The following is a 27,032-nucleotide window of genomic DNA, read 5'->3' on the forward strand; positions in this document are numbered from 1 at the left end:
TGTGTGTGTGTGTGTGTGTGTGTGTGTGTGTGTGTGTGTGTGTGTGTGTGTATAAAAAACCCTTCCACCTCTGTTTTTAATTAAGGTTCTGTACTTAATGGTGATAAATAATTCAGCAAAACTTTCCACCTGCCCCAGTTGTCCAAGAACTGCAAATGAATTTTTTTAAAATTGAGTTAAAAAAAAATACAACTGTTTCTTTCCCATCATCTATAATATTTTTGTCTTTCATTTCTTCTTATACATACTTATACGTACATATATGTTCACTTCCCAGAAGATATATTTCTTCTACACAATATCGGAATACATTAACATCTATGAACCTTGAGTGATGTGATCATGTTATGTGTAGATTTTATAATATCACTTTTTTTTTTTTTTTTTTTTTTTGGTGAGGCAATTGGGGTTAAGTGACTTGCCCAGAGTCACACAGCTAGTAAGTGTCAAGTGTCTGAGGTCAGATTTGAACTCAGGTCCTTCCGACTCCAAAGCCAGAGTGCTATCCACTGCGCCACCTAGCTGGCCTATAATATCACTCTTGTGTTCAGAAGTCTTCAGTGGCTCCCAAATCCCAATTGATTAAATTTCAGGTTCCTTGACTCAGCATTCCAGGTGCTCCATACTTTGAAACTACCCTACCATGGTGTCTCACTACTCCTTTCTTTGCATTCTAAGCTCTAACCAAATTCTATGTCCCCTGGATATTGCCTATACTTTCTCACCTTTGTATCTTTGCTCGTTCTATTCTCTATGCCTGGAATGTCTTCTTTCTTCCTTTTTGTCTATTGAACTCCTAACCATCATTTCAGACCTAATTCAAATACCACTTTTTTATTAAGTTGTTTGCAATATTTTGAGAACAAATGTTCATATTCTGGATTTTTAAAAGTCACTAGACTGTTAACGTTATTTTTCTTTGATGATTTTACAAATTTATTTTATTTTATTTTATTTTTTGAAGGCAATTGGGGTTAAGTGACCCAGGGTCACACAGCTAATAAGTGTCTGAGGCCAGATTTGAACTCAGGTCCTCCTGACTCCAGGCCCAGTGCTCTCTCCACTGTGCCACCAAGCTGCCCCTACAAATATATTATGTAGTATTCTTTTAAAATTTTATTCATATCTTGTTTTTTAATCATCATTTCATACTATACTCTTCTCCCATCCCCCAACCTTAGAGTGATTCCCTACAAGAAAGAAAATCGGTGCACTAAAATTAAATCAACATGTCAGACAAGTGGCAGAGTAGGTAGAGTGCTTACTTGGAGCAAGTAAAACTCTGGTTCAAATCCCATCTCTGATGCTTGCTAGCTATGTGGCTCTAGGGACGTCATGTAACCTTTCTGAGTCTCAGTTTTCTTATCATTAAAATTAAGAAATAGGATTAAACGGCTGTTGAACTATCTTCTAACTAAGTTGATGATCCTAAGCCTGATATTGTATGCATTATTTTTCACTCATAATCCCCTACTACTTAAAGAATTGAGGGAGGTGTCTTCTATATTTCCTTCATGACCAAGTTTTGATTTGGACAGCTAGGTGGTAAAGTGGATAGAGTGTCAAGCCTGGAGTCAGGAGGACTCATCTTATGAGTTCAAATCTGGCCTCAAACATTAACTAGCTTTGTGACCCTGGGCAAATCACTTGATCTTGTTTGCCTCAGTTTCCTGGAGAAGGAAATGGCAAACCATTCCAGTATCTTTACCAAGAAAACCCCAAAAAAGGATACAAAGAGTTGAACACAACTCAAAACAACTGAACAACAGCAACATGTGCCAGGCACTGTGCTAACAAAGAAAGATAAGTAGTAATCCCTGTTGTCAAGGTGCTCAGGAGGAGATGACATGTAAATGACTATGTACAAAGGAAAATTGGAAATAATCAACAGAAGGGAAATAGTTGATTTAAGGTAGATCAGAAAAAGCTTCTTATGGGAAGAGGGATTTTAGCTAGGATTTGAAGGAACCAAGGGAATCCAAGAGACAGATGAGGAGGTAGAGCTTTCCTAGTATAGAGGACAGCCAGTGAAAATGCCCAGAATTGGTATGTCCCCTGGATGTTGCCTATACTTTCTCACCTTTGTATCTTTGCTCATTCTATTCTCTAAGCCTGGAATATCTTCTTTCTTCCTTTTTGTCTATTGGACTCCTTGTTTGAGAGTATAAAAGAGGCTAATGTCAGTGGACTATTGTTGTTAATAAATTTATTAAATGAAGAAATTAGTAACAAGCATGGATCAGAAATTAGAGCTCTCAATGCAGAAAATTAGCACTCTCACAACAGAATTTATCAACGTAATTAGCAGATTAGGAAAAATTAAATCCATGATGAAGAATCTTTAAAAAAAAAAAAGTAGAAGCACACTTTAAACACAGAAATACTGAAATGAAAGAAAATTTGGCAGAAGAGAAAACAAAGACAGTGGTCTTAAAAGAACACATGAATTCTACATATGTCAAATACACAGATATCTTAAGGATCATAAGTTTCCCAGAAGAACTTAAATTAGAAAATATGAATATCATATTGCAGGAAATAATACAAGAAAATTGTATAGAACTCAATGAAAAAGTATTGCATTTTTAAAGAAAATCTAGACATTTTTAGTAGTTGTCTGTAGTAACATGTAATGCTGTATTGCAGTATTTATATAATATTAAATATATGAAGGAATCATTTTGTCTAGACATAATATATGATGTAAATTAGCAAATTTTGCCCTACTATTCTGACTTTTTATACTTTAGCACATATTTTATTGATGTGCTACATCCTTCACTGGTGCAGTTTGCATCCACTCTCTACTTTAATAGATAGTGTTTGTAAATTTACATGAGCAAAAAAAATCATCTCATGCTAGTCAATATTCTAGTAATAAATATTTACAAGCTTGGTTAGGGAGAACCTCAATATGAACATATATTTTGTCACCAGCCCCACCTTGAAATCTTTCAACCTTATTGTAGGCCCTCTAGTGCTTTTGCTATATTGGACTTTGAAAATCTGTCACCTCCACACTAAGATGATGCATCTGAATAAGGTTTTAGTACATATCTGTTTTTCTACAAATTATTGTTAACCAGGAGGAAGTAGGCCTGACAGTTGAGCTATGGGAGCAGGAAGGCAGCAGCTGTTGTCACAAATCAGCTTTTCTTCTTATGGCCTACAGGGAGATCCTGAACCTCTGGATTGATATTATTAACCTAGCCTTTATACTGAGGTTACTAATTTTTTACATTTTGTATACTAGTTTTCTTTACAGGCTAAAAAGTGCAACTATAGGAGACTGGTTATCTGGGTGCGTGTGTCTGTGTCTTTATGTGTCTGTGTGTGCGCACGCGCGCCTTTGTGATCCCTTTTATACCTACTGTGAACACTTTTGTGTTAGGTTTTCATTCATGCTTCCAGCTTCCTAAAGTTTTAGTCTGAGAGATCACCAGAGGACTGGATAAGGTCTGTGACAGCTGCATCCTTGAGAGTACCTTGTAAGCCCTACCGTATTGTTTGGATACACCTATGCCAAAGTACAGAACACTCTATTGTTTACTCAAAGAAATTAAATTGCTCATAACAACATTTGACTTTACAAAAACAGACAAATCAGTCCAATGCAAAAAACATTTATTATGTACCTGCTGAGTACAAGGCACTATGATAAGTGATGGAGATGCAAAGATAAAAGAAAAAGTGGTCCATGCCTCAAGTAACTTACATTTTACAAAATTAACTTATATAAGATTTTACTGAATGGGTATTATTGAAGATTTAAATAGCATAATAATTTTTTTTGTGAGAGACGGGAGATGACATAATGAAAATGGTGTTTTGGAAAGGTTTATGTGGTAGGAAGACATATTGGAACTGGATGAAGAATAGAACAAGGAGATTGATTAAAGGAATTATGATATTATTAGTGTGGACTGTTGCATTTGGGGGGAAATCGGTGAAACTTGTCATTTAGAATTTTTCAACCAATTGTTGTAGTACTGACCACATCACAATGAGAAATTGATGGTATTCCCAGGATTATGAAGTGTGCCCTCATAAGAACTTGGAACAAAACACCAATTAACTCTTTATGTGTATATGTCTTGTCTCCCAAACTTCATTGTGAACTTCTAGAACAGAGAACATTTATCCCTGGTGGCATTTAACAAAGCATTTTACACAAAAGAGTCCCAAATGCCAGGAATACACTCCTCATTTCTGTCTCGTGGGATCCCTGGCTTCTTTCAGAGTTTATTGCAAGTACCAACTCCTACACAAGGCCTGTCCGGATCCCTCCAGGTATTAGTACCTTCCTCTGTCAGACCCATCCTCCTTGAGTGTAATTTCTTATCTACTTTGTGTAGACAGCATGACATAGTGGGTAGAGGCCAACCTTGGAGTCAGGAAAAAATGGGTAAGGTTAGACTTTTGATACCTATTGGCTATGTGACCCCAGGGCATTTCAGTTAACCTCTCATTGCTCCAAGCAATTATTAATTGTTTTCAAAGAGTGGCATACACTATAAATAAAAGAACAATTTCCAATCTGTATTAACTGAATGACGTTTCAGGCCAAGAAACTTCTTATATCACTAAAACCACAGTTTCAGACCCTCCCAAGAGTTCCTTATTTACTTATTTGTGTTCATGTTGCTTCCCCGTAGAATAAAGGTAAGAATCTTTTCATTTTTGTCTTTGTATTCCAAGGGTCTAGCACAGTGCCTGGCACATTGTAGACTTTTAATAAGTGAATGAGTTAGTAAAGAATTGACCAGAAGAGTAAACACAGAATTATAGGATAAAGTTCTATTTGTCAGTAGAAAAATTTAATTAGGAATAGTATTAGTAAATGTATGAAAATAGTATTTTAGGCTAACGTTCAGTATAAATTTTGCCTCTTCTTGGCAAAATATATAGAATTATGGATTTACTCTCTTGGACCCATGAAATCTCAAAGCAATTAAAGCAATCCTTAAAAAGGAGCAATTAACCCAGAATAATAAGGTTATTGGGTAGGTCAAGCAGGTAATTTGGCATTATATAGCAACACAAACATTTTTGGTTAAGAAAAAGTCCTAAGAACTGTCTTCTGTATGGAAGGACATTAGAGACTGTTTAGCCCAACCCTCTATCTTTATTTGAGAGAGGTTAAGTGATTATCCAGTCATTCTGTCAGACATTTATTAAATGCCTACTTTGTCCCAGGTACTATGCCAAGCAGTGGGGAAACAAAGAAAGACAAAAGATAATCCCTACAATCAAGGACCTCATACTCTAACTGGGAAGACAACATTAAAAAAAAAAACCACTTATGTACAAACAAGTCGTGTGCAGGATGAAAGAGAAGGCACAAGAATCAGAGTAGATAGGGAAAGGTTTCCTGTAGAAGGTGTAATTTTAACTGAAATTTGAAGGAAGTCAGGAGGCAGAGCTGAAGAGAGCATTTCATGCATGTGAGACAGCTAGAGAAAATTCCCTGGGGCCAAAATTAGCGTGTCTTGTTCCTGAAAACTGTAAGGAGGTCAATGCCACTGGATCAAAGACTAAGTTCTGTATGTGTGTGTTGTTAGGTGGGAGGTATAGGGCATAAGAAGATTGAAAAAGTGAGGGAGGGGGATAGATTATACAAAGTTTTGAGTGTCAGAGGATTTTGTATTTGATCATGCAGGTGATAGAGAGCCACTGGAGTTTATTGAGTAGAGAGTTATATGGTTGGACAATTGTTTTAGGAAAATCACTTTGGTGGTTAAATGAAAGTTGAACTGGGATGAGGAGAAATTTGAGGCAGCCAGACCCACCAACAGCCTTTTGCAGTAGTCCAGGCATGAGGTGATGAGAGTCTATAGCAAGTTGTGGCAGTAGCAGAGGAGAGAAGGGAGCATATTTGGGAGATGTTGTGAAGGTGAAATTGATAGGCTTTGGCAACAGCTTCGATATGAGGGTGGGGTAGGGGAAATGGGGGTGGTTATTTGAGTGAAGAGTTCAGGATGACATCTAGTTGGCAAGTTTGAGGGACTAGAAGGATGACATTGCCCTCTACAGTAATAAGGAAGATAGAAGGTAGGGTTTGGGGGACAAATAAGTTCCATTTTAGACATGTTGAGTTCAAGATGTCTATTTGACATCCAGTTAGATGTCTGAAAGACAATTGGAGATGTGAGTCCAGCTATTGCTAAAACACACAACAGTTAATAGAAGAGTTAAGGATTGGGGCAGCTAGGTGGCACAGTGGATAGAGCACCAGCGCTGGAGTCAGGAGGACTTGAGTTCAAATCCGGCCTCAGACACATAACACTCAGCGGTGTGACTCCAGTCAAGTCACTTAACCTCAGTTGCCTCACTGAAAAAAAAAAAAGAGTTAAGGGTAGAATCCCATATTCCTGGGGTTCTACTCCATTGTGTTTTCCACTTTGGAGCCCATGTCATAGTTAATTCAACAGGTAAATATTTGATAAATGTTTGTTGAATTGAAATGCATCAAACTGATATAGTTTTATTTGTTAAAACTTTTTTTGGTAACATCATAGATGTTACATACATATATAGATGGAAAATTTTGATGATCCTGAAGTAAAACACTCTAAGGTGCATAAAATGCAAGATGTTGCTATTGTAGGATTCTTGTTCTAGTTACCGATTTTTAATTTACTGTTATTGAGTTTATGATGTATTAAAGGCACTCTGTGGAAGATGTAAAGAAGTATTATATAGTCATTATGCTCATCCAGATCAGTTCAATTCAGCAAATATTTTGAAGTTTCTCTTGTGTGCTAAGCAAAACACAATGTTCTATGATGCCAATAAATATATGACTCTGTCATTACTCTCATTCAAGTCAATTCAATTCAACAAATATTTATGAAATGTCTGCCTTATTCCCATTATGTCCGATGCTTGCTGATGGTTTTAGATAGATACTATTTACCATTTTAAGGAAAACTCCATTTATTGCTGTGTTCTAGTGTTTTTTTTTTTAAACAGGAATGGGTGCTGTATTTTTGTCAAAAGCTTTTTCTGCATCTATTGAGATAATCATATGATTTCTATTAGTTTTGTTATTGATATGGTCAGTTATGCCAATAGTTTTCCTAATATTGAACCAGCCCTGCATTCCTGGTTTAAATCCCACCTGGTCATAGTATATGATCCTTGTGATAAATTGCTGTAATCTCTTTGCTAATATTTTATTTAAATTTTTTACATTTATATTAATTTGGGGAATTGGTCTATAATTTTCCTTGTTTTGGCTCTTCCTGGTTTAGGTATCAGCACCATATTTGTGTCATAAAAGAAATTTGGTAGGATTCCTTCTTTGCTTATTTTTCCAAATACTTTATATAATACTGGAACTGATTGTTGTTTAAATGTTTGGTAAAATTCACTTGTAAATCCATCTGGCCCTAGAGATTTTTTCTTAGGTAGTTCACTGATGGCTTGTTCAATTTATTTTTCTAAAATGGGGTTAAGTATTTTATTTCCTCTTCTGTTAATCTGGGCAATTTATATTTTTGTAAATATTCATCCATTTCACTTATTTTGTCAGATTTCTTGGCATACAGTTGGACAAAATAGCTCCTAATTATTGTTTTAATTTCCTCTTCATTGGTGGTGACTTCACCTTTTCATTCACCCTTTTGATACTGGTAATTTGGTTTTCTTTTTTTAATCAAATTAACCAAAGGTTTCATATATTTTATTTTTTTTAATAAAACCAGCTCTTAGTTTTATTTATTATTTCAATAGTTTTCTTTCAATTTTATTAATCTTTTTTGATTTTCAGGATTTCTAATTTGGTATTTAATTGGAAATTTTTAATTTGTTCTTTTTCTAGCTTTTTTAATTGTGTGCCCAATTCATTGATCTGTTCTTTCTCTATTTTATTCAAGTAATCATTTAGAGATATAAAATTTCACCTAAGAACTGCTTTGGCTGTATCTCATAAATTTTGGTATGTTGTCTCATTATTGGCATTCTCTTTGATGAAATTATTATTTCTATGATTTGTTGTTTGACCTACTCATTCTTTAGGTTTAGATTATTTAGTTTCCAGTTAATTTTTACTCTATCTTTCCATGGCCCTTGATGACATGTAATTTTTATTTCATTATGATCTGAAAAGGATGCATTTAATATTTCTGCCTTTCTGAATTTGATTGTGAGGTTTTTATGCCCTAAGACATGATCAATTTTTGTGCAGGTGTCATATACCACTGAGAAAAAGGTATATTCCTTTCTATCCCCATTCATTTTTCTCCAGAGGTCTATCATATCTAACTTTTCTAAAAATTATATTCACCTCCTTAACTACTTTCTTGTTTACTTTGTGGTTAGATTTATCTAGTTTTGAGAGGGTGGGGATGAGGTCCCCCACTAGTATAGTATTGGTTTCTATTTCTTTCTGTAACTCACTTAACTTCTCTAAGAATTTGGGTACTGTAACACTTAGTGTATTTATGTTTAGTATTGATTTTACTTAATTATCTATGGTACTTTTTAGCAAGATGTAGTTTCCTTCCTTATCTCTTTTAATTAGATCTATTTTTATTTTGTCAGATCAGGATTGCTACTCCTGCTTTTTCTTTTCTTTTTTTTTTTTACTTCAGCTGAAGTGTAATATATTCTGCTTTAGCTTTTTACCTTTACTCTGTGTGTATCTCTCTGCTTCAAATAGGTTTCATATAGACAACATATTGTAGGATTCTGGTTTTTAATCCACTCTGCTTCCGTTTTATGGGGGAGTTCATCCCATTCACATTCACAGTTATGATTACTAACTGTGTATTTCCCCCCTTATTATATTTTTCTTTCTCTTTTCACTCTGTCCCTCCTCACTAGTGTCTTGCTTCTGACCACTACCTTCCTCAACCTGCCCTCCCTTGTATCAGCCCACCTCCCTTTTCTTTCCCCTTTCCCCTCCTACTTCTGCCCTCCCTTCTATCAGCCCCCACTCCCTTTTCTTTCCCATTTTACTTTCTTATAGAGCAAGATAAATTTCTGTACCCAACTGAATATGTATGTTATTTCCTCCTTCAGCCAAATCCAGTGAGAGTAAGGTTCAAACAATGTTCACTCCCTTCCTTCTTTCCCTCTACTATAATAGGTCTTTTGTGCCTCTTCATGTGATGTAGTTTACCCTATTCTACCTCCCCCTTTCCTCTGCTACCAGTACAATCCTTTTTTTAATCCCTTAGTTTTTTTAATAACATCACACAAAAGTCATCTTATACCTATACCCTCTGTTTATGTAACTAACTGCCCTAATAGAGATACAGTTCTCAAGAGTTACAAGTATCATCTTCCCATGTAGGGATGTAAACAGTCTAACCTTACTGAATAACATACTTGTTTTTTTTTCTTTCCTGTTTACCTTTTTATGCTTTTGGGGGGGGGGGGGCGAGGGCAGTTGGGGTTAAGTGACTTGCCCAGACAGCTAGTGAGTGTTATGTATCTGAGGTTGGATTTGAACTCAGATCCTCCTGACTTCAGGGCCAGTGCTCTATCTACTGCGCCACCTAGCTGCCCCCCTTCTTATGCTTCTTGAGCCTTGTATTTCAAGATCAATTTTTCTGTTCGGCTCTGGTCTTTTCATCAGGAAAGTTTGAAAGTCCCCTATTTCATTGAATGTCCATCTTTTCCATTTAAAGATTATGTTCAGTTTTTCTGGGTAGTTGATTCGTGGTTGTAATCTAAGCTCCTTTGCCTTCCAGAATATCATTTCAAGCCATCTGATCCTTTAATATAGAAGCTACTAAGTCCTGTGTAATCCTGATTGTGGCTCCTTGATATTTGAATTGTTTCTTTCTGCTGCCTGCAATATTTTCTCCTTAATATGATAATTCTGGAATTTGGCTACAATATTCCTTGGAGTTTTCATTTTGGGATGTCTTTCAGGAGGTGATTGGTGGAGTCTTTCAATGACTCTATACCCTCTGGTTCTAGGATATCAGGGAAGTTTTCCTTGATAATTTCTTGAAAGATGCTATCCAGGCTCTTTTTTTTGATCATGGCTTTCAGGTAGTCCAAAAATTTATAAATTATTTCTCCTAGACCTATTTTCTAGGGCAGTTGTTTTTTATGTTTTCTTCTACCGTTTCATTCTTTTTTTCTTGTTTGACTGATTCTAGATGTTTCATAGGGTCATTAGCTTCCACTTGCCCAATTCTAATTTTTAAGGAATTATTTTCTTCTAGCTTTTATACCAGTTTTTCCATTTGTCTAATTCTGCTTTTTAAGGAGTAGTTTTCTTCAATGGATTTTTTTTTTCCATTTGGCCAATTGTATTTTTTTTTTTTAGGAATTATTTTCTTCAGTCAGTTTTTGTCCTTCCTTTTCTAAATTGTTGATTCTCTTGCACAACTCTCATTTCTTTTTCCCAGTTTTTCTTTTACTTCTCTTATTTGATTTTTAACATCAAGCTCTTCTAAGAAGGCTTCTTGGGCTTGAGACTAATTCATCTTTCCCTTTGAGGCTTCACATGTAGGCATTTTGACATTATTGTCCTCTTCTGAGTTTGTGTTTGGATCTTCCCTGTTGCCATAGTAGCTTTCTGTGGTCAGGTCTCTTTTCTGTTTTTTGCACATTTTAAAGCCTATTTAAGCCAACTTTTAAAGTTGAGTTCTGCTTCTGGGGCAGAGGGGTCACTGTCTCAAGCTTCTTGTGCTAGGGGCCAGGAGCTTGGTCACTGGTTTTCTGTGCGGGGGCCTCAGGTGCTGGTGGCTTGCCCACTGTGCTGGGATAGCCCAGCCTAGTCACACCTGTTGTGCTGGGGTTCCAGGACTGGCAGTCTGCCTTTTGCACTGGAGCTGGAGGACTAACAGCTGACTTCCTGTGCCACAGGCCTAATGAGCCAGGACCAAGAGGCCTTGGTTGCTGATCTCTGCTGTGGCTAAGAACCTCCCCGTGGCCTGGACAGTATTTGTTCTGGTCTGTGCCTAAGTGAAACAGACCTTTCCTGAAGTCCTTCTAAGTTATCTTAAACTGGAAAATTGTTTCACTCCATCTTTTTGTCACTGCAGAATCCATTTAAAGGCTTGATGTAATGTTGTTTCTGAGGAAAACTGGGAAGAGCTCAGCCAACTTCCTCTCTTCTCTTCACCATCTTCCTGTAGTTATTTTAAATGGAATTTCTGTATCTGTTTCTTACTGTGGGAAGTTGTTGCTAACAAATGGAAATGCTTATGATTTTTGTGGATTTATTTTATATCCTGCAATTTTGCTAAAGTCATTGTTTCAAGATTTTTTTTGGTTGATTCTGGGATTTTCTAAGTAAATCAGCATATCATTTGCAAAAAGGAGTAACTTTGCTTCATCTTGCCTATGCTTATTTTCTAAATGTCCTTTTCTTGCCCTATTGCTGTAGTTAGGATTTCCCACAACAAATGTAGTGATGATAATAAACATCCTTACTTTACCCTGATCTTGTTGGCTGTTGATAATAGATAGATACTACTTACTATATTAAGGAAAATTCCATTTATTCTTATGTTTTTCATGTTTTTTTAACAGAAATGGAAGTTGCATTTTGTTAAAAAGCCTTTTCTTCACTGATTACTATAATTATTGTTTTTGTTGTCCTTGTTATTAATATTGTATGTTATGTTCTTAGTTTTTCTTAACTGATCATGCCTTTCTAGTAGAAATCTAACCTAATTACATGTGAGACTGTGATGTTAAGGCCTAAGTGTGATGATTCAGTTGTCATTGATAGTGGAAATAGTTTATTATGGTAATCGTTACAGAACTTTTATATTTTTGGTGTATATGTTGTCCTTATCCCAATTTGGGGAGGTTGATTTTACATAATTAAATCTTTTTCCAAGTTTCCTTTAAACTAGTTTTACAAACTCCCTTGCTTCACTCTGTTTTATGAGATAGCAATACTTATACTCATGTCATCTTAATAAGATTTTACAAATTTATGTTCTGAATCAGTGTTGCTTTTGGCTGCTGCCATTCTCTGCTTGGCAAGTAAGTCAAACATTTGCTAAGGGATATTTGGGGATCTTTTGGTCTTCTTGTAGTAATGAGTTCCATCAGTTAAATATCTGTATAAAATAATTTTAGTCTATGTTGATGTCACTTCTATTATCCATTTCCCATTTTTCATTGTCAGTTACTCCTTTAAATAGTTGAGAATTGTTTCAATTGTACTCTGTGTCTTCTCGTTATTATGCTTTTGTCTTGAATTTTTACTGTGTCTCTTTGCTCTGACAAGTTGTGGTTTCATTGTATGTAGACAGCTGATTGAGGGATAACTTCATATTAATTTCGGGTCTTTTCCAGATTACTAGAGTCTCTTTTCTTCTTTATGATGGTATTTGGTGCTTGCCATTCCAGTACCTACCAAGTCTTTTTTCAGAGTGTTCAGAATATAACTATATGAGATGTCCATGTAGTCTACAAACCTCTTTACGTTTTTTGAACCATGCTTTTGCATATATTTTTCACCTTCCTCACCTTTTCTTACCATCTTGTAGTTAAGCAATCTAGTATCAGAGTATATGTGGGTTTAATTGGAAAAGTTTTGTTGTATTCTTTGTAGAATTGCCCTACCTCTTCATCCTCAGTGAGTGATTGCATAAACTGCAATAATTTTCATGACAGTCTATTTGCAAATATCATCAGTACTGCAAATTATCCCATGAAATGATGTTAGTTTTGCCTTTAGGTGTATTACAAAACCAACTCCTACAATGCCTTTCTTCACCTGTCCAAGGATTATCTGTGAGTCTTCTTCATATTTAGCTACAGAAAGAGAAGAGAGAATTAGTCAGTCACTCAATAAACAATTATTAAGTACCTCTTATGTGTCAGACACTGTGCTAAGCACTGGATTAGAGAGATAGTGGATTAAGGGAGCAATTGATTCTAAGTAAAACAAACTGTAGGGGTGCACAAAAATATTTATAGCCCTTTGAGGTAGCAAAGAATGGAAATCTGATGAGTTGCTCATCAACTGGAGAATTACTGAACAAGTTATAGTACATAGATGCAGTGAAATACTGGTGTACGTAAGAAAATGGTGAAGGGGATGACTTCAAATCCACCTGAGAAGACTTATTTGAACTGCTGCAGAGTAAAGTGCATAAAATCAAGGAGAACAATTTAAACATTGACAACAATATGATTAATACTAATGACTTTGAAAAAATTATGAACTCTGACCAGTTAATCCTCCATCATGATTCCAGAGATTCACTAGTGGTGAAACATGTCCCCACTTCCTGATAGAGAGGTGAGGGATTTAGAGTGCAGAATGAAATGGATATTTTTTGGATACATACAATGCAGAAATTTGTTTTGCTTGCATCAGCACTTTTATTTTTCTTTTATTCTTATTTAGGGTAAAGTGGGGGAGAGAAAGAAGGGCTAGAAGGTAGATTTTTGCTGATGGAAATAATATTTATTTGTTTTTAAAGAAGCTTCAGTGACTCACTATTTTATCTAGCTTAAAATACAAATACCTCTGTTTGTCTCTGAGCCCCTCTCAGTCTAGCTCCATCTTATCTTCCCTGGGCTCACTTAACTCCCTCACTTAACTCTGCACTCTGCATTCCAGTCAAACTACCCTATTTGCATGATATTTCCATCTGTGCCTTACATTACTTTGCTCAGGTTGTCCCTGGTATATAGAATGTTCTCCATTGTTATTTCTGCCTTTTAGAACTCACCTTAAGGCTCAACTCAAATGATACCCTTTTCTAGAGGCTTTTGCTGCTTTTACTAGTTGTTGGTAAACCTCCCATCCCAGTCACTTTGTATTTCTATTTTATAAATTTTGTATTTATTTATCTGTGAATGCGTGTGTGTGTGTGTATATGTGTGTATATTCCCCTAGTAGTACATAAATTCCTTGAGGACAGGGACTATCTCACTTGTCAGTTAAATACCCAGCAGTTAGTACATAGTAGGCATAATAATAATGACAATAATAACAACAATAATAATAATAATAATATATTACGAGTGAAGAAAGGCATACTATCATTAAAAGGACTAGATTTGTAGTTGTAATACCAGGGTTTGAATTCCAGCCCTGTCACTTATCTCTATGACCTTGGACAAGCCATTTAACTTCTCTGAGCCAATTTCCTTTTCTGTAAAAATCAGGGTTTTAACATTTTACTATCAACTTGTCAATGTTGTTTTGAGAATCAAATGAAATAAATTATATGAATAAGTAATATAACTTTAAAGTTCTATATAAATGTGTATAAGCCACTATTATTCTAAGATAATATAAAAATTATTGCATGTATAATATTGGACCTATCACATTTCCTGGGCATGTATAGTGAATGGATTAAAATCTAAAATGTAAAACAATTTTCTAAAATATTTAGACAAACTATTTGTTCATGACAGGATTGAGTGGTTTTTTTTGGGAGGGGAAGTTAGATGAGATTTCTTTTGTAAAAGCTCCATGTTTATGGCAGTATAGTACATTTCATACCTTCCTAATGCACATCACAAAATTCAATTTATTCATGGCTGAAATGTTTAACTTAAGTCACATTTCTGTAGCAGCTTATGTAAAATTAACATGACTATATTAGCTATGTGATATCAGTCCAAAAACAATTTTGGTTTCTTACTGTACTTGTTGAGCCCTCTAGGCTTATAGGACTGATCCATGAGAACTGATTTCCTTGATAGGAAAAGTCAGTTCAGTTTGACAGTTTATATTAAATCCTGCTGATGTTAGCTTGAATTAATAACATTTTAGTGTCTGTTTCTGTCCAAATAAAGCCTTTTGATTTCATAGCTTCCATAAAGAAAATCTTAAAACTCAGTTCTGTACTTTTCCTCAATTTTCTTATCTTTAATGGCTAAGAAATACAAGATAAGACTGTTTTACTTGAGAAAGGGTAAAAAAAAATTGCTTAAGATAACAGGTAGACAATCAAAACACTTCTGTTTGTTCTTTTTTGAACACTTGGAAGGATAGTTTACCATTTTTCAATGACTTTTTTTTTTTTTTTTACAAGACCCATCTCCTCTGTGAAGAATGCAGATAATTTTTTTTCTGGCACAAAAAAAAATAGGGTAACTTGATCTGAGTCTGACAGTGTCGTTCAGTTAAGTGCTTCCATCTGTTGCCTGCTGTTCCCCTTACTCATGACCCCTCTATGTTTCTCTCTCTTTCTCCCCTTCTCTTTCCCTCTGTGCTTCTTTCTTCTGTTTCTCTCTTTCTTCCTTTATATTTTCCTTTCTTTTTTCCTCTTTCTCTTTCTTTCTCTTTCTCTATTTTTCATCTTAGCCCCTCTGAGGAAGGCAAAGTTTGTTGAGAGCCCACGAATCCCAGAATCTGATCTTGGTTCACCAACACTCACTTCAGCACAGAAACTGGACGTTGATGAATACTGCCCTGGTAAGCATGCATGCAAAGTGTCTTCTTTGAAAGAGGGAGGATTGGATTGGGCCAATTCAGCAGAGCAATATTTCACATTCATACCACATATACAAAACTTGTTAAACTTTCTCCCAATGTATTACATTTTTTTTCTTGCTAGATGGCAGACATCTTCCTCCTTTGTTGTTGGTTTTTTTTTTTGCTCCCCTCTTAATCATAAAAATAAGTACTGAAAAGTTTTTAAGGCATTTTTCAAGGGAGTTCATGTGAATTTTAATACATAGACCATTTCAGGGATGTTTTGGTGATGAGAGTTACTTAAGGGAATTACCTTCTATAGGAAAAGAAGCACTGAAAGTATGAATAAAAAGTCATATGTATTTGATGTAGAAATTTTAAGTGTGGTACTTCATACTTGAAACCTATTAGATTTCTGTACCGTTATGGAGAAATTCACAGATACTACCAATAGTATATTCAATTAGAGCAAAATTACTATAGCTCCTTGAATTGGTGTCTTATTCCGCTTGGTCTCTGACTTTTAGAGATACATCCTCTTATGAATAGTCTCTGAACAGATGTGGGAGTTGACTGAAATCTTTCAAATGCAGGAGCCAAACTGTGGTTCAGACTCATTACCAATGCTTAGATTCTTCTGAACTTGGATAAGTTGCCTGGCAACCACTTTTATACTATGCATCCAGTCTGCAGAGCTATGTAAAGGATGTTCCCTTCCAGAAGGGATGTAGCTTGCTTTTAGGTATTTTGTTTCTCTCTTGAAAGTTTCTTCTTTTGGTCTTGGAGAGGTTTGCTGATAAACCACAGTTATGTGTGACTGCTGCATTCTTAATTACAAAAGAGTCAATTTTAGTAAAATGATCCTTTTAACTCATAGGTGTGTAACCTATGGTAAGATCTCAGTGGTTCATTTTGGTTATCAAAATAATGCATCTATGGACAGATAGAGGAGAATAATTAGAGGAAGAAAGATGCTGGGTTTGTCATAAGAGAAGAATTTGATTTTATGTTTGAGAAACCAGTCCATGATTTTTCTTATCTCTTGTGGTAGACCCCATGTGCCTCAAGCTTCTATCCTTAAAGGTAATCACTCCCTTTTAAATTAATCACCACATTTTAGGAATTGACTTTTCCGTTTCCAAAGGGTAACAAAAGTTTCTATGGTGCATTGGGGTTGGGAATAGGGGTGAAATATTCTATCTTTTGAGATTTTCCCAGTGTTCATGCCATTTGGACAACAGAGAATTTCTCTTTTCCTATATCATAGCCTCTCAAGTGTGTTGATGCTAAAAATGAACCAGAGATGAAAATAGTAAAAATTCGTAAGCACTACCAGTTTGTTAACAGCAGCCTTGCTGTGTGCCTTCTCTGAATACTAGGAAAAGCATCAACTTAGAATTTAGAGAGTATAGACAGAGAAAATCTATTAGTTACCTAGCATTTGTTAAGCACCTACTATGTGTCAGGCACTGTGCTAAGTTCTGGTGATGCAAAGAACAGCAGCAACAACAACAGGTCTTAGGGAGCTCACAGTCTGTGGGGAGACAACATGTAAACAATTCTGTACAACTAAGACATATATAAGATAAATTGAGTATAGTCTCAGGAAATGCACTAAGATAAGTTTAAGGAGGACTGGGAAAGGCAGTGTCACAGAGAAGGGGGCATATGCAAGAGATGTTAAGAAGATGTAAATGACAGGACTTGACAGCTGATTGGATAGGGCAGTGCGAGTGAAGATACTAGGGTAATACCTGTTTTTTGAGGTTGGGTGACTGAGAGGATGGTGGAATCCTCAAAAGTAATAAAGGAGTTAAGAATAGGGGAAGAGGAGGATAAAGAGTTCCGTTTCAGACATGTTGATTTACATGCCAAAATGTCAATCAGGGAATCTAAACCTTCCATTATCTGATTATTCTTTTGATATCCTTAAGGTACTCCAAGGTGGAATCTAAAGAGCACGGCAACAAGTTATTATATACTAGGGAATGTCAATGTTGAATTATTATGAAATTCTAATATTATTAAAATCTATTCCACATACTTATTTATATTTATCTGCAATCAATATTAATTCTTTACTTCATGGCATATTGAATATAGTACTTGATTTGGAGGCAGGAATACCTAGGTTCAGATCTTTCATCTGACACTTATTAGTCTTGTGACTTAACCTCTCTAAACCTCAGGTTTCTCATTAGTAAAACTTAAGCAATACTTGCAGGTATTACCACACAAGCTTTGTGTGAGTTTCACGTGAAATAATGGGAAATGCTTTGCAAGCTTTAAAGAACTACATATAAATACCAGCTATTGTTTTATTGGAATTGAACCAAAATGAATCCAAGTATTATTTCCTACTACTTCTCTTGTTTGAAACAAGTATAAGCGCTCAAAAAATGCTTGGTACTCTATTTTTTGGGAAGAGATAATAGTGGTGACTTTAGAAATGAAGTACTTATTTTCTTTTTATTTAATTTAAAAAACAAAACTAACAGTAGAATTTCTTCACTTTTGATGAAATTTTTCCTTCATATTACACCCGTATTTTTTTTAAGATATAATGATCATAGTTTACTGTATATCCATTATTTGCAATTATATGGAACTGACAAAGGAGATAAATTAAGGTTGGTGGGCCAATATTATTAGCTTGTCTGCTCCAAATTTGAGAGCAAAAAAAACTACAGAGCCTGTCCCACAAATGGAGCCAGACCTACGCTGAAAGCTGTTGGGTTGCTGCCAGGTTTTTCTCAGGTTTTCCAGTTGGAAATGCTTCCACATTCCACATGTTTTTATAGGAAATTTCTCCTATCACAATTAACTGAGTGGAGTAGATATAACTTTCTTATCTGTATTACCCAAACCTAACTCCTTCCTGCCTATGTTTAAGTTGAAGGAAGGAAATCTTTGGGTTTAGAGGATGGAAGTGTAATGTTTATCTGGTTTGCCTACTTACGTCTACATTTATTGCTATGTGTTCATCTATATGAGGCCGTGGATGGAACCAGAGCAAATTATGGATGTAAGTTAAAGCTAAGTAGGACCTGGAATATGACCACTAAGTCAAAATAATTTTTGAATACAGTCTGAAAGTGCTGGGACTCAAAATTTCTAATTCCAGTTTGGATGATCATCAAACTAGTTTTATGCTAGAAACTTAAAATGAATTGATTCGAGTTCTTAAAAATTACACAGCAAACAACAGTATCATGTAGGTGAACTACAGGACAACAATTGTTATGTGTCTTTTTTGTGTACAAAGATGAAAAAACAATTATCCCTGCTCTCAAGGAGCTTGAAGCCTAAAGGGAGAAATACACCATATGCCAGAATGAGTTTGATTCCAAGTAATGTGAATAGGACAAAGTGAATAGAACAAAGATAACAACTAGACAAAGTTATTAGTTCATCTGGACAAATAATAGCAATAGCTAGCATGTATGTAATACATCAGAAGTGTCAGACTTGCAGGCCATAAGCAGCCCCCCGAAACTCCAAAGTTAGGCCTGAACCAGATAAAAATGTAATTGGGAAATGTTTAACAAAATAAATAAAAATACAGTAAAATAGAAGTAATGTTAATTTGTGATATAAGTCAGTCAGGCATCTGTTTCTGTTAGAGTTTGACACCACTCTCTCTCTCATTTGATCCTGAGGCAAAATCTGAACTAAGAAGACTTCATGGAACAGATCTAGAGGAATTCAGTTGATTATGTATACTTTTTTGGTTTTTATCTTGGGGAGAAGAAATGAAGCCTAGAGAAATTAGGTATTCTCTGCTGGCTCATAACCAATATTCAGACCTGAATCTATAAGTGCATTCGAGGTTTTTAATCTTCTGTCGTCAAGAATCACTATTTCCTACCTTCTGTAAGAAATCTTTCCTAGTTCTCCTTAATCCTAGTGCCTTCCCACTGGGAGTATCTTTACTTTATCTTGTGTTTATTTGTTTTCACATAGTTGTTTGAATATGAGAGTAAGAGGTACTTTTTTTTTTTTGCCTTTCTTTGAATCCCTAGCATTTAATATAGTGCCTTAGTAAATGGTGTTGACTTGACTAACATGCATCATTATGGTTTATTCTCACTTCAGATAACCAGAAACTTCAAATAACCAGATTTTTTGTGGAACCAGATGGGGTACAATCTATAATTTATTTTTATGAGAAAGGGATAAATAATGATGTAAACAAGCTAAATAAATCTCTAGAATTTTTTCCAAGAAAACAGTTTTCCAGATATACATGAGTTGATATAAAAGTTAACCCAAGCTTTTATACCTTTAAGGTTTATAATATTGCACAATGATAATTGATGTTCACAATGATGACCCTAAGGTACTTTAAGATTATGAAATACATTTTGAATCATTCTAGAAATATATTTAAATGCTTAGTATATTTTGTATTAAATATATTTTATATTATTATTCTAACTGGATTGTGACTTTAAAATTTTTAATGATATTTTTTGTTTTTATATCACCCTCATCTCCAAATATATTACCTCTCCCCCATTACTAACCTTGAGAGCCATCCCTTGTAGCCAAAAATATAAAAGAGAGGACAAAAAAGTTCAGGAAAATTAACCAATACATCAACCAAGCCTGACAAAGGATTCAGTATTCCTCCTCCCCTGTCCCCCAGCCCCACTCCCCATATCTCTGCAAAGAAGGAAGGGAGCTGTATTTTCTTTGGGGCCCGTCTTGGTAATTATAATTGCTCTGTAGTCTCTGATGTACTTAATTATTCCTCAGGTTCCTGGAGGTAGAACTAGATGATCTGTAAGGTTCTCCCCAACCTTGAATTTCTGTGAATCTTTGATATGTGGTATAGGCTTAGTTCATATGTTGAGCACTATTGCAAGAGCATGTTTTTCTTGGAGAAGGTTGGCTAGATGGTCTCTAATGTCCTTTTCAACTTTGATTCTAATTCCAGAAGTTTAATTCCAGAAGTAAGTCCTTTAGACTTGCAATATAAAGGCCCAGGAGGCAGGCTTAGAGGACAGTTCTTCATATCATATTAGGCTAGGAAGTACTGCCAAAGCAGTATTCTGAGCGTACACAAATTTTGACCCATCCCTAATATTTCTAGAAGACTTTGAGGTGCTTCTTTTTAATGATGGACTATTTAAATCTCCTTTTTAAAAAAGTCATATTTTTAGGATATTTTTTAAGGTAACAGAAACAAAATTAGAATGTATTTTAAAGTCAAGAATAGAAAGCAGTTGAGAGGCAAATAATTTAGCCACATTCATAACTACTTGGTATTACTTAATCTTTTTATGCAGAGTGTTTGGTGGAGCCCATCCTCTTCTCACTATGCCTTTTCAGGTAAAAGTTCATCAATTGTATCCAGGTTTATTTTCTGTATGATATAAGTGACCATAATCATTTTTGTAAAAGCAAATAAAATATTGTACATAGTAGAACAAATAAAGGAGTGACTAATGTTTTTACTCTTCTATTTAGCTTACTCTAGGTAAAACTTTTAAAATATCTTTAACTCATTTCATTGCTATCATTTTACGTCCCAATCCTTTCTATGCCAAGAAAATTATCAAAAACCACCTTTATGTCTAAAATGCTTAGGCATACAAATTTTTCTCTTGCTATTAACTTTTCCACTTCTAATTAGTGTATTACATAGGTTGTCTGACATCTTTAAATACAACTTTAAAGACTGTTTGTTTTCTCCTGCTTTCCTTAATTTTCTTTGTATGTATGTATTGTAAACACAATAGATAGAGGCAAAAGTGAAGTATATATGAGGGTAATGTTGTAGTTGTGATGGTGTGGATATAGAGCCAGACATTCTGAAGAATGAAATCAAGTGGGCTTTAGGAAGCATTACAAACAATAGGGCTAGTGGAGTTGAGCTATTTAAAATCCTAAAAGATGATGCGGTTAAAGTGTTCCAGCAAATTTGGAAAACTCAACAGTGGCCACTGGATTATAAAAGATCAGTTTACCTCCCAGTCCTAAAAAAGGACAGTGCCAAAGAATGTTTGAATTACCAAACAGTTGTGCTCATTTCACACACCACCACGGTTATGCTAAAGATTCTGCAAGTTAGGTTTCAGCCATACGTGAACCAAGATTTGCCAGTAGTCCAGGCTGGTTTTCAAAGAGGCAGAGGAACTAGAGACCAAATTGCCAATATTCACTGGATTATGGAGAAAGCAGGGGGAGTTCCAGAAAAACATCTACTTCTACTTCATTGCCTACAGAAAAGCCTTTGGCTGTCTGGATCACAAAAAATTGTGGCAAGTCCTTAAAAGAGGTGGGAGTCCCTCAGATCATTTTACTTGTCTCCGGAGAAACCTGTGTGTGGGCCAAGAAGTGACAGTCAGAACTGAACATGGAACAACTGATCACAAAGAGGTTGGGGTCACAAAGAGTTGGACGCAACTGAACAACGACTGCAACAAAGGTTTATAAACACATATATGGAACACATGAAAATAGGGTTGAGGTAGGTAGTAAGTGGACTAGAGGAAAGACAGAATGAATATATGACAGTCAGAAAGAAAACACAGACTGGAAGACAAGGAGGAATAAACAGAGATTTGAAAGCAATTAGAATTGACTATACAGAATGGAATTGCTGAACTCAGTCAATCCCTATGCTTTAAAAGCTTACAAAAATATCAGGAAGTATGCTACAGATGTTCTTTTTAAAATAAATATCCCAGATGGTTTGAGTGGGCAGATGCTTTTACAGATTGATCTTTTGATTTGAACATTCTTCATTCATTTTCCTGATTTATATCTGTGTCTTTACACAGGCTGTCCTCCATGCTTGGAATATACTCCCTCCTAACCTTCATCTCTAGAATCCTTAGATTTTTTTTTTCAAAGCCTCGCTTAAGCTCTACTTTCAGCATTAGCCAGTATCATCTATTCTCTCTCTAATCTTTAGTCTCTCCCTTTTTACTGGTTCCTTCCTTGCTGGATACAAACATGTCCAAGTGTGTCCCGTCCTTTAAAAGATCTGACTAGATAACACCATCCTCGCTAGTTTTCATACCATATTCTCCCCTTCCTTTCTCAGCTAAACTTTTTGAAAAAACAAACAAAAAGAAACCACATATGCTTAGTCTCAGCGCTTCCTCTCCTTTCACTCTCTTCTTAGCCTTCTGCAGGATGATTTATAACCTCATCAATCACCTGAAACTCTGCAAAGTTTTCAGTGATCTTCTAACTGTTAGAGATCTCATGGTTAAAACAGAAGTCATTCTCCACCAACCCTCCTCTCTTCCAAATTTCTGTATGAATGCACCACCATCCTCCTACTCACTCATGTTTGCAGTCTTGGCATTATCCTGACTCCTCAAACTCTCTAAACCCATATTTCCATAAATTGCCAAATCTGATTGTTTTTATATGTGTCTTACATTTGTCTCTTTCTCTCCACTCATACTGCCACACCCTAGTTCAGGCCCTCATCATTATCTTGCCTATTGTTATTTGATCATGTCCAACTTTTCATGACACATGTCCATGGGGTTTACTTGGCAGATACTGGAGTGGTTTGCCATTTCCTTCTCCAGTGGCAGAGAGAAGGCCACACATGTAGGAAGTTAAGCCTAGCTCTCTATCCACTGTGCCACCTAGCTGCTCTCAGTTCTTGCCTAAATAACTGCAATAGCCTGCTGGTTAGACTTTCTGCCTCAAGGTCCAGTCTGTCCATTCCAATCTATCTTCCACTCTTCTCTCAAAGTGATTTTCTTATGTCAGCCTCTTTTTCAGGCTTTTCCTCCAGGATCAAGTATAAACTCTTCTGTTTGGCATTTAAAGCTCTTCACAAAGTGACTCTTTTCTACCTTTCCTATTTTCACATTACTCTTCCCTCCTGTCATTCAACCTTAGTGGCATACTTGCTGTTCCTTGTAAATGAAGTGCCATCTCCCAATCCCACGTCTTTATACTGGCCATCCCTCGTACCTCGAATATTTTTCCTCTTCATATCTGCCTTTTGCAATCTCTGCTTTCTTTCAAGGGTCAGCTGCAGTAGCATCTTCTGGAGGAAGCCTTCTCTTGTCCCTCAAATTCTAATGGCTTCCCATTCAAGGTAACCTTGTGTCAGCTTTTTGTGTTTCTTACATATAACATATATGTACATGTATCTTTCAATAGAATATAAACTTCTCAAGAGTAGTTGCATTTTTGTTTCTGTATCACTAGTACCTAGTACAATGCTTGGCATAGAGTAGGTGTTCAGTAAATGCATGATACCTGGGCAGTTGTATGGTAGCAAATAAAGCAGTAGGCCTGGAGTCAGAAGTAACTGAGTTCAAATCTAGCCTCAGACACACACTAATTTGTGAAATCTTGGACAAGTCATTTAACCTCTGCCTGCCTCAGATTCCTCAGCTGTAAAATGAAGATAATAATAGCACCTACCTCCCAGGGTTGATAAGAGGATTGAATGAAATGATATTTGTAAAGTGCTTAGCACAGTGCTTGGTACATGGTAGGTGCTTAAAAAGAATAAATTTATAGATAAATAAGTGAAAATAAATGTTTGTTCCCTTTACTTGTTGAATGAATTCTTGATGCCCCCCAGCTGCTAGTGTCTCCCTGTTTGTGTGTGTGTGTGTGTGTGTGTGTGTGTGTGTGTGTGTGTGTATACAGAGAGAGAGACTGGGACACTCTGCGTTTTGTTTTTATATATCTATGTTACCTCCCTCAAATTCATGTAAGATCCTTGTGAGCAAGGATTTTTTTTTTTGTCTTTGTATTCTCAGCAAAGTACCTGACGTATAATAGGTGCTTAATAAATGCTTGCTAATTGTTTGAAAAATTAGCCATGGCACAGTATCTACTTTTAGTGTCATTAAATCTTCTTCAGATGTTGTCACAAATCTTAAAGCGTACATGTGAAATATATTGCTTGCTTCACCTTGTACTGAAAGGCATATTTTTAGAGCAGTAATTTAATTAGATATCCCTATGGATCTTTTTCATTAACTCGAAAGCCACTTGCCCTTCTGGCTTTTGGCTCATATCAGTGCCTGATGACCCAGGATATTGTGGGAAAAGATAAGCTATTACCGGTGACTTTTCTTTTTCCTTTTAATCAGATTGCTTTGTAAGAATGAAATAATACCTATGTAACTTATGTTTTAGTTTAGTTTTCAAAACAACTAGCCTCAGACCTTTCTTTTTCTAGGTAACATATCTCTTTCTGCAACCAAGAGTTCACGGAAACAGGGATTGAAAGTATAGGCATCATAAACTAGTACTCTGACGCTGGTGTGTATTGTTATACATATAGGGCTTACTGGGTCTGCCTGAGCACAGTGTAATGTCTCAAAATAAAAATAGGTATTTTGCATCTCATTTTAAAAATTGTATCTTAAAGCATAATTGATCATTTAAAAATTAAGTTTAGTTGAGTTTGGGTTTGTTTGGTTTGTTTGATGAATAAAAATAATCTTCTTTATGATTAAATGATCAGTAAATGTTCACTTTTTAAAAAATTAAATAAAATTCCCTGGATGCACACCCTAATGAAATGTACTCCACGATACTACTAACATGGTATTTGTGAGTTCTAATTACTGTCTTTCTTTGGAGGCACAAGTTGTCACTAAGTCATAGTGTCTGTGACTTGTTTTTTCTGCTCTCTGAAAGGCATGAAAAATAGTATTTCACTGCCTCTGGAACAAAACATAAACTCTTCTTTTAGCTTTTTAAAACATTTCACAGTCAAGTTCCAACCTCTATTATACTCACTATACTATACATTACTCCCCTTCTGAGCACTGTGATCTGGACAAATTGACTTTTTTCTCCTTTCTTTGCACAAAGCACTTCATCTCCCTTTTCCATGCATTTGTACTGGTCATTCCTGGTACTTAGGTATTCTCTCCTCACTGCTGCCTCTTTGAAAGCTCCTTCTTCAATATGAGCTCAAGTCCCAGCTCCATAAAATGTCTTCTCTTATCTGTCCAATTCTTAGTGCCCTGGGTCCCTAAAACTTGATTTAAGTACTTTACATTTATTTAAATTTACTCACTTTTTATTTATGTTTTATGTACTTGAGTCTCCCATTAGAATGTAATTTCCTTGAGAATAGGAATTATTTCATTTTTTGTATTTGTATATCCAGTGGGTGCTTGAAAAATGCTTCTTGATTATTTAATTGATTGAATTAACCAATTGTAAAATGCTGTGTAGGGCAATTGGGTGGCACAGTGGGTAGAGTTCCAGGCCCGCAATCAGGAAGACTCATCTTCCTGAGTTCAAATCTGGCCTCACATTTGCTAACTCTGTGACCCTGGGCAAGTTGCTTAGCCCTGTTTGCCTCAGTTTTCTTATCTGTAAAATGAGCTGGAGCAGGAAATGACAAACTACCCCCAGTATCTTTGCCAAGAAAACTCCAAATGGAGTATCTACAAAGATAGATAAACTGGTACATGCTAAATATTTTTTAACAGATATGTGTGATAATAGTTTCTCTTTGTTCAAAAAGAAGCACTACATCTTCCTTTCAATGAAAGAAATAAGTTATACTGTATAAATCACAAAAGCAGCTGTAGCATTTTCAGGAACACAGTTGAAAATAAAAATTTGGCTTTTTGGGATTCCATAAAACCATCAAATCATTCTTGATCTAGAAGATTATTCTGCTATCTTGTAAAAATTAATCTCTCCATGACTTTTGTTTTATGAGCTTTGGACTACAGAAGATAGCCATCTTTCTTTCCTGTGATTTTGGATCTTTTCATAAACTAATCTTTGTGTAGTACTCCTACTCCCTCTGGGCTTACTTCCCCAACCCACACTGACATCTTTAGACTAGACTGTGTTCCCCAAGAGAGGTGGCTAATCCTATTCTCAGGGTTCTAGGAGTTATCTGTGGGGTACTGTCTCCCTTTTAACAGTCAACCGGTTAGCTTCAGTCAGCATTTTAGAAAAAACATGTACTCAAGTGGCATGGGGCAGCTTGGTGGGTCAAAGGAGAGAGAGTGTTGCCTCTGGAGTCAGGAGGACCTGAGTTCAAATGTGGCCTCAGACATTTACTAGCTGTGTGACCCTAGGCAAGTCACTTAACCTTGTTTGCTTCAGTTTCCTCTTCTGTACAATGAGCTAAAGAAAGGAAATGGCAAACCATTCCAGCATTTTTGCTAAGAAAACCCCAAATAGACTGATAAAGAGTCAGACACAACTAAGTGACTAAACAACAACAACAAAATGGCATAGCAAGATTAGTAATTGCAAAGCATTTCTCTAAAAACAAAACAAAAAAAGCTGAGGTGTACTCTCCCACAAATACACACAGAGTACAGTGGTAATGAGGCACAGGTGTAGAGAACACATGTGACCAGGTTAACTCATAACTCTGGAAGAGTAGGTACTCAATGTCCTTTCTTTCTCTGGAGTACTCACATAAAGTTCACTGCAGCGTAGAAAATTAGTAATGGACAGGTTGCTCTAATATCCAGCTGGGCTCTCTGCTTGCAAGGCATCAGGTCCCAGATGAGCAGATGTCTGCCGCTAGGCAGAGTCAAGAGTTGCTGGGCTGTGGGACATAGCTGCTGATAGGCTAGGCCAGCAGGTTGCCTGACCTCTGAGAAGTTATTGCCTACTGGTACCACATAAATCACTTTGCCACTGGGCTGCTGCTGTTGGAATAGGCTGAGCTTTTTGTAGAATAGATTCT

The 27,032-nt window shown here is 35.9% G+C and overlaps 1 protein-coding gene across 8 annotated transcripts in view; it reads left to right on the top strand.

Moving 5' to 3' along the window:
- TANC2 (tetratricopeptide repeat, ankyrin repeat and coiled-coil containing 2) overlaps positions 1 to 27,032 on the top strand; it is a 519,058-nt gene that overhangs the window by 241,817 nt on the left and 250,209 nt on the right. For 5 of the 8 annotated variants that reach the window (XM_027872925.1, XM_027872927.1, XM_027872928.1 and 2 more), the window contains one exon: positions 15,251 to 15,361. The exons of the other annotated variants lie outside the window; for them this stretch is intronic. In XM_027872925.1, coding sequence (XP_027728726.1) covers positions 15,251 to 15,361 — 111 coding nt within the window. The remainder of the gene's footprint in view (positions 1 to 15,250; positions 15,362 to 27,032) is intronic. 8 annotated transcript variants of the gene reach the window in all.

The sequence above is a fragment of the Vombatus ursinus genome, unplaced genomic scaffold (genome assembly GCF_900497805.2).
Source record: "Vombatus ursinus unplaced genomic scaffold, bare-nosed wombat genome assembly UNPS02014801.1, whole genome shotgun sequence".
In the NCBI taxonomy this organism is placed as follows: Eukaryota; Metazoa; Chordata; class Mammalia; order Diprotodontia; family Vombatidae; genus Vombatus; species Vombatus ursinus.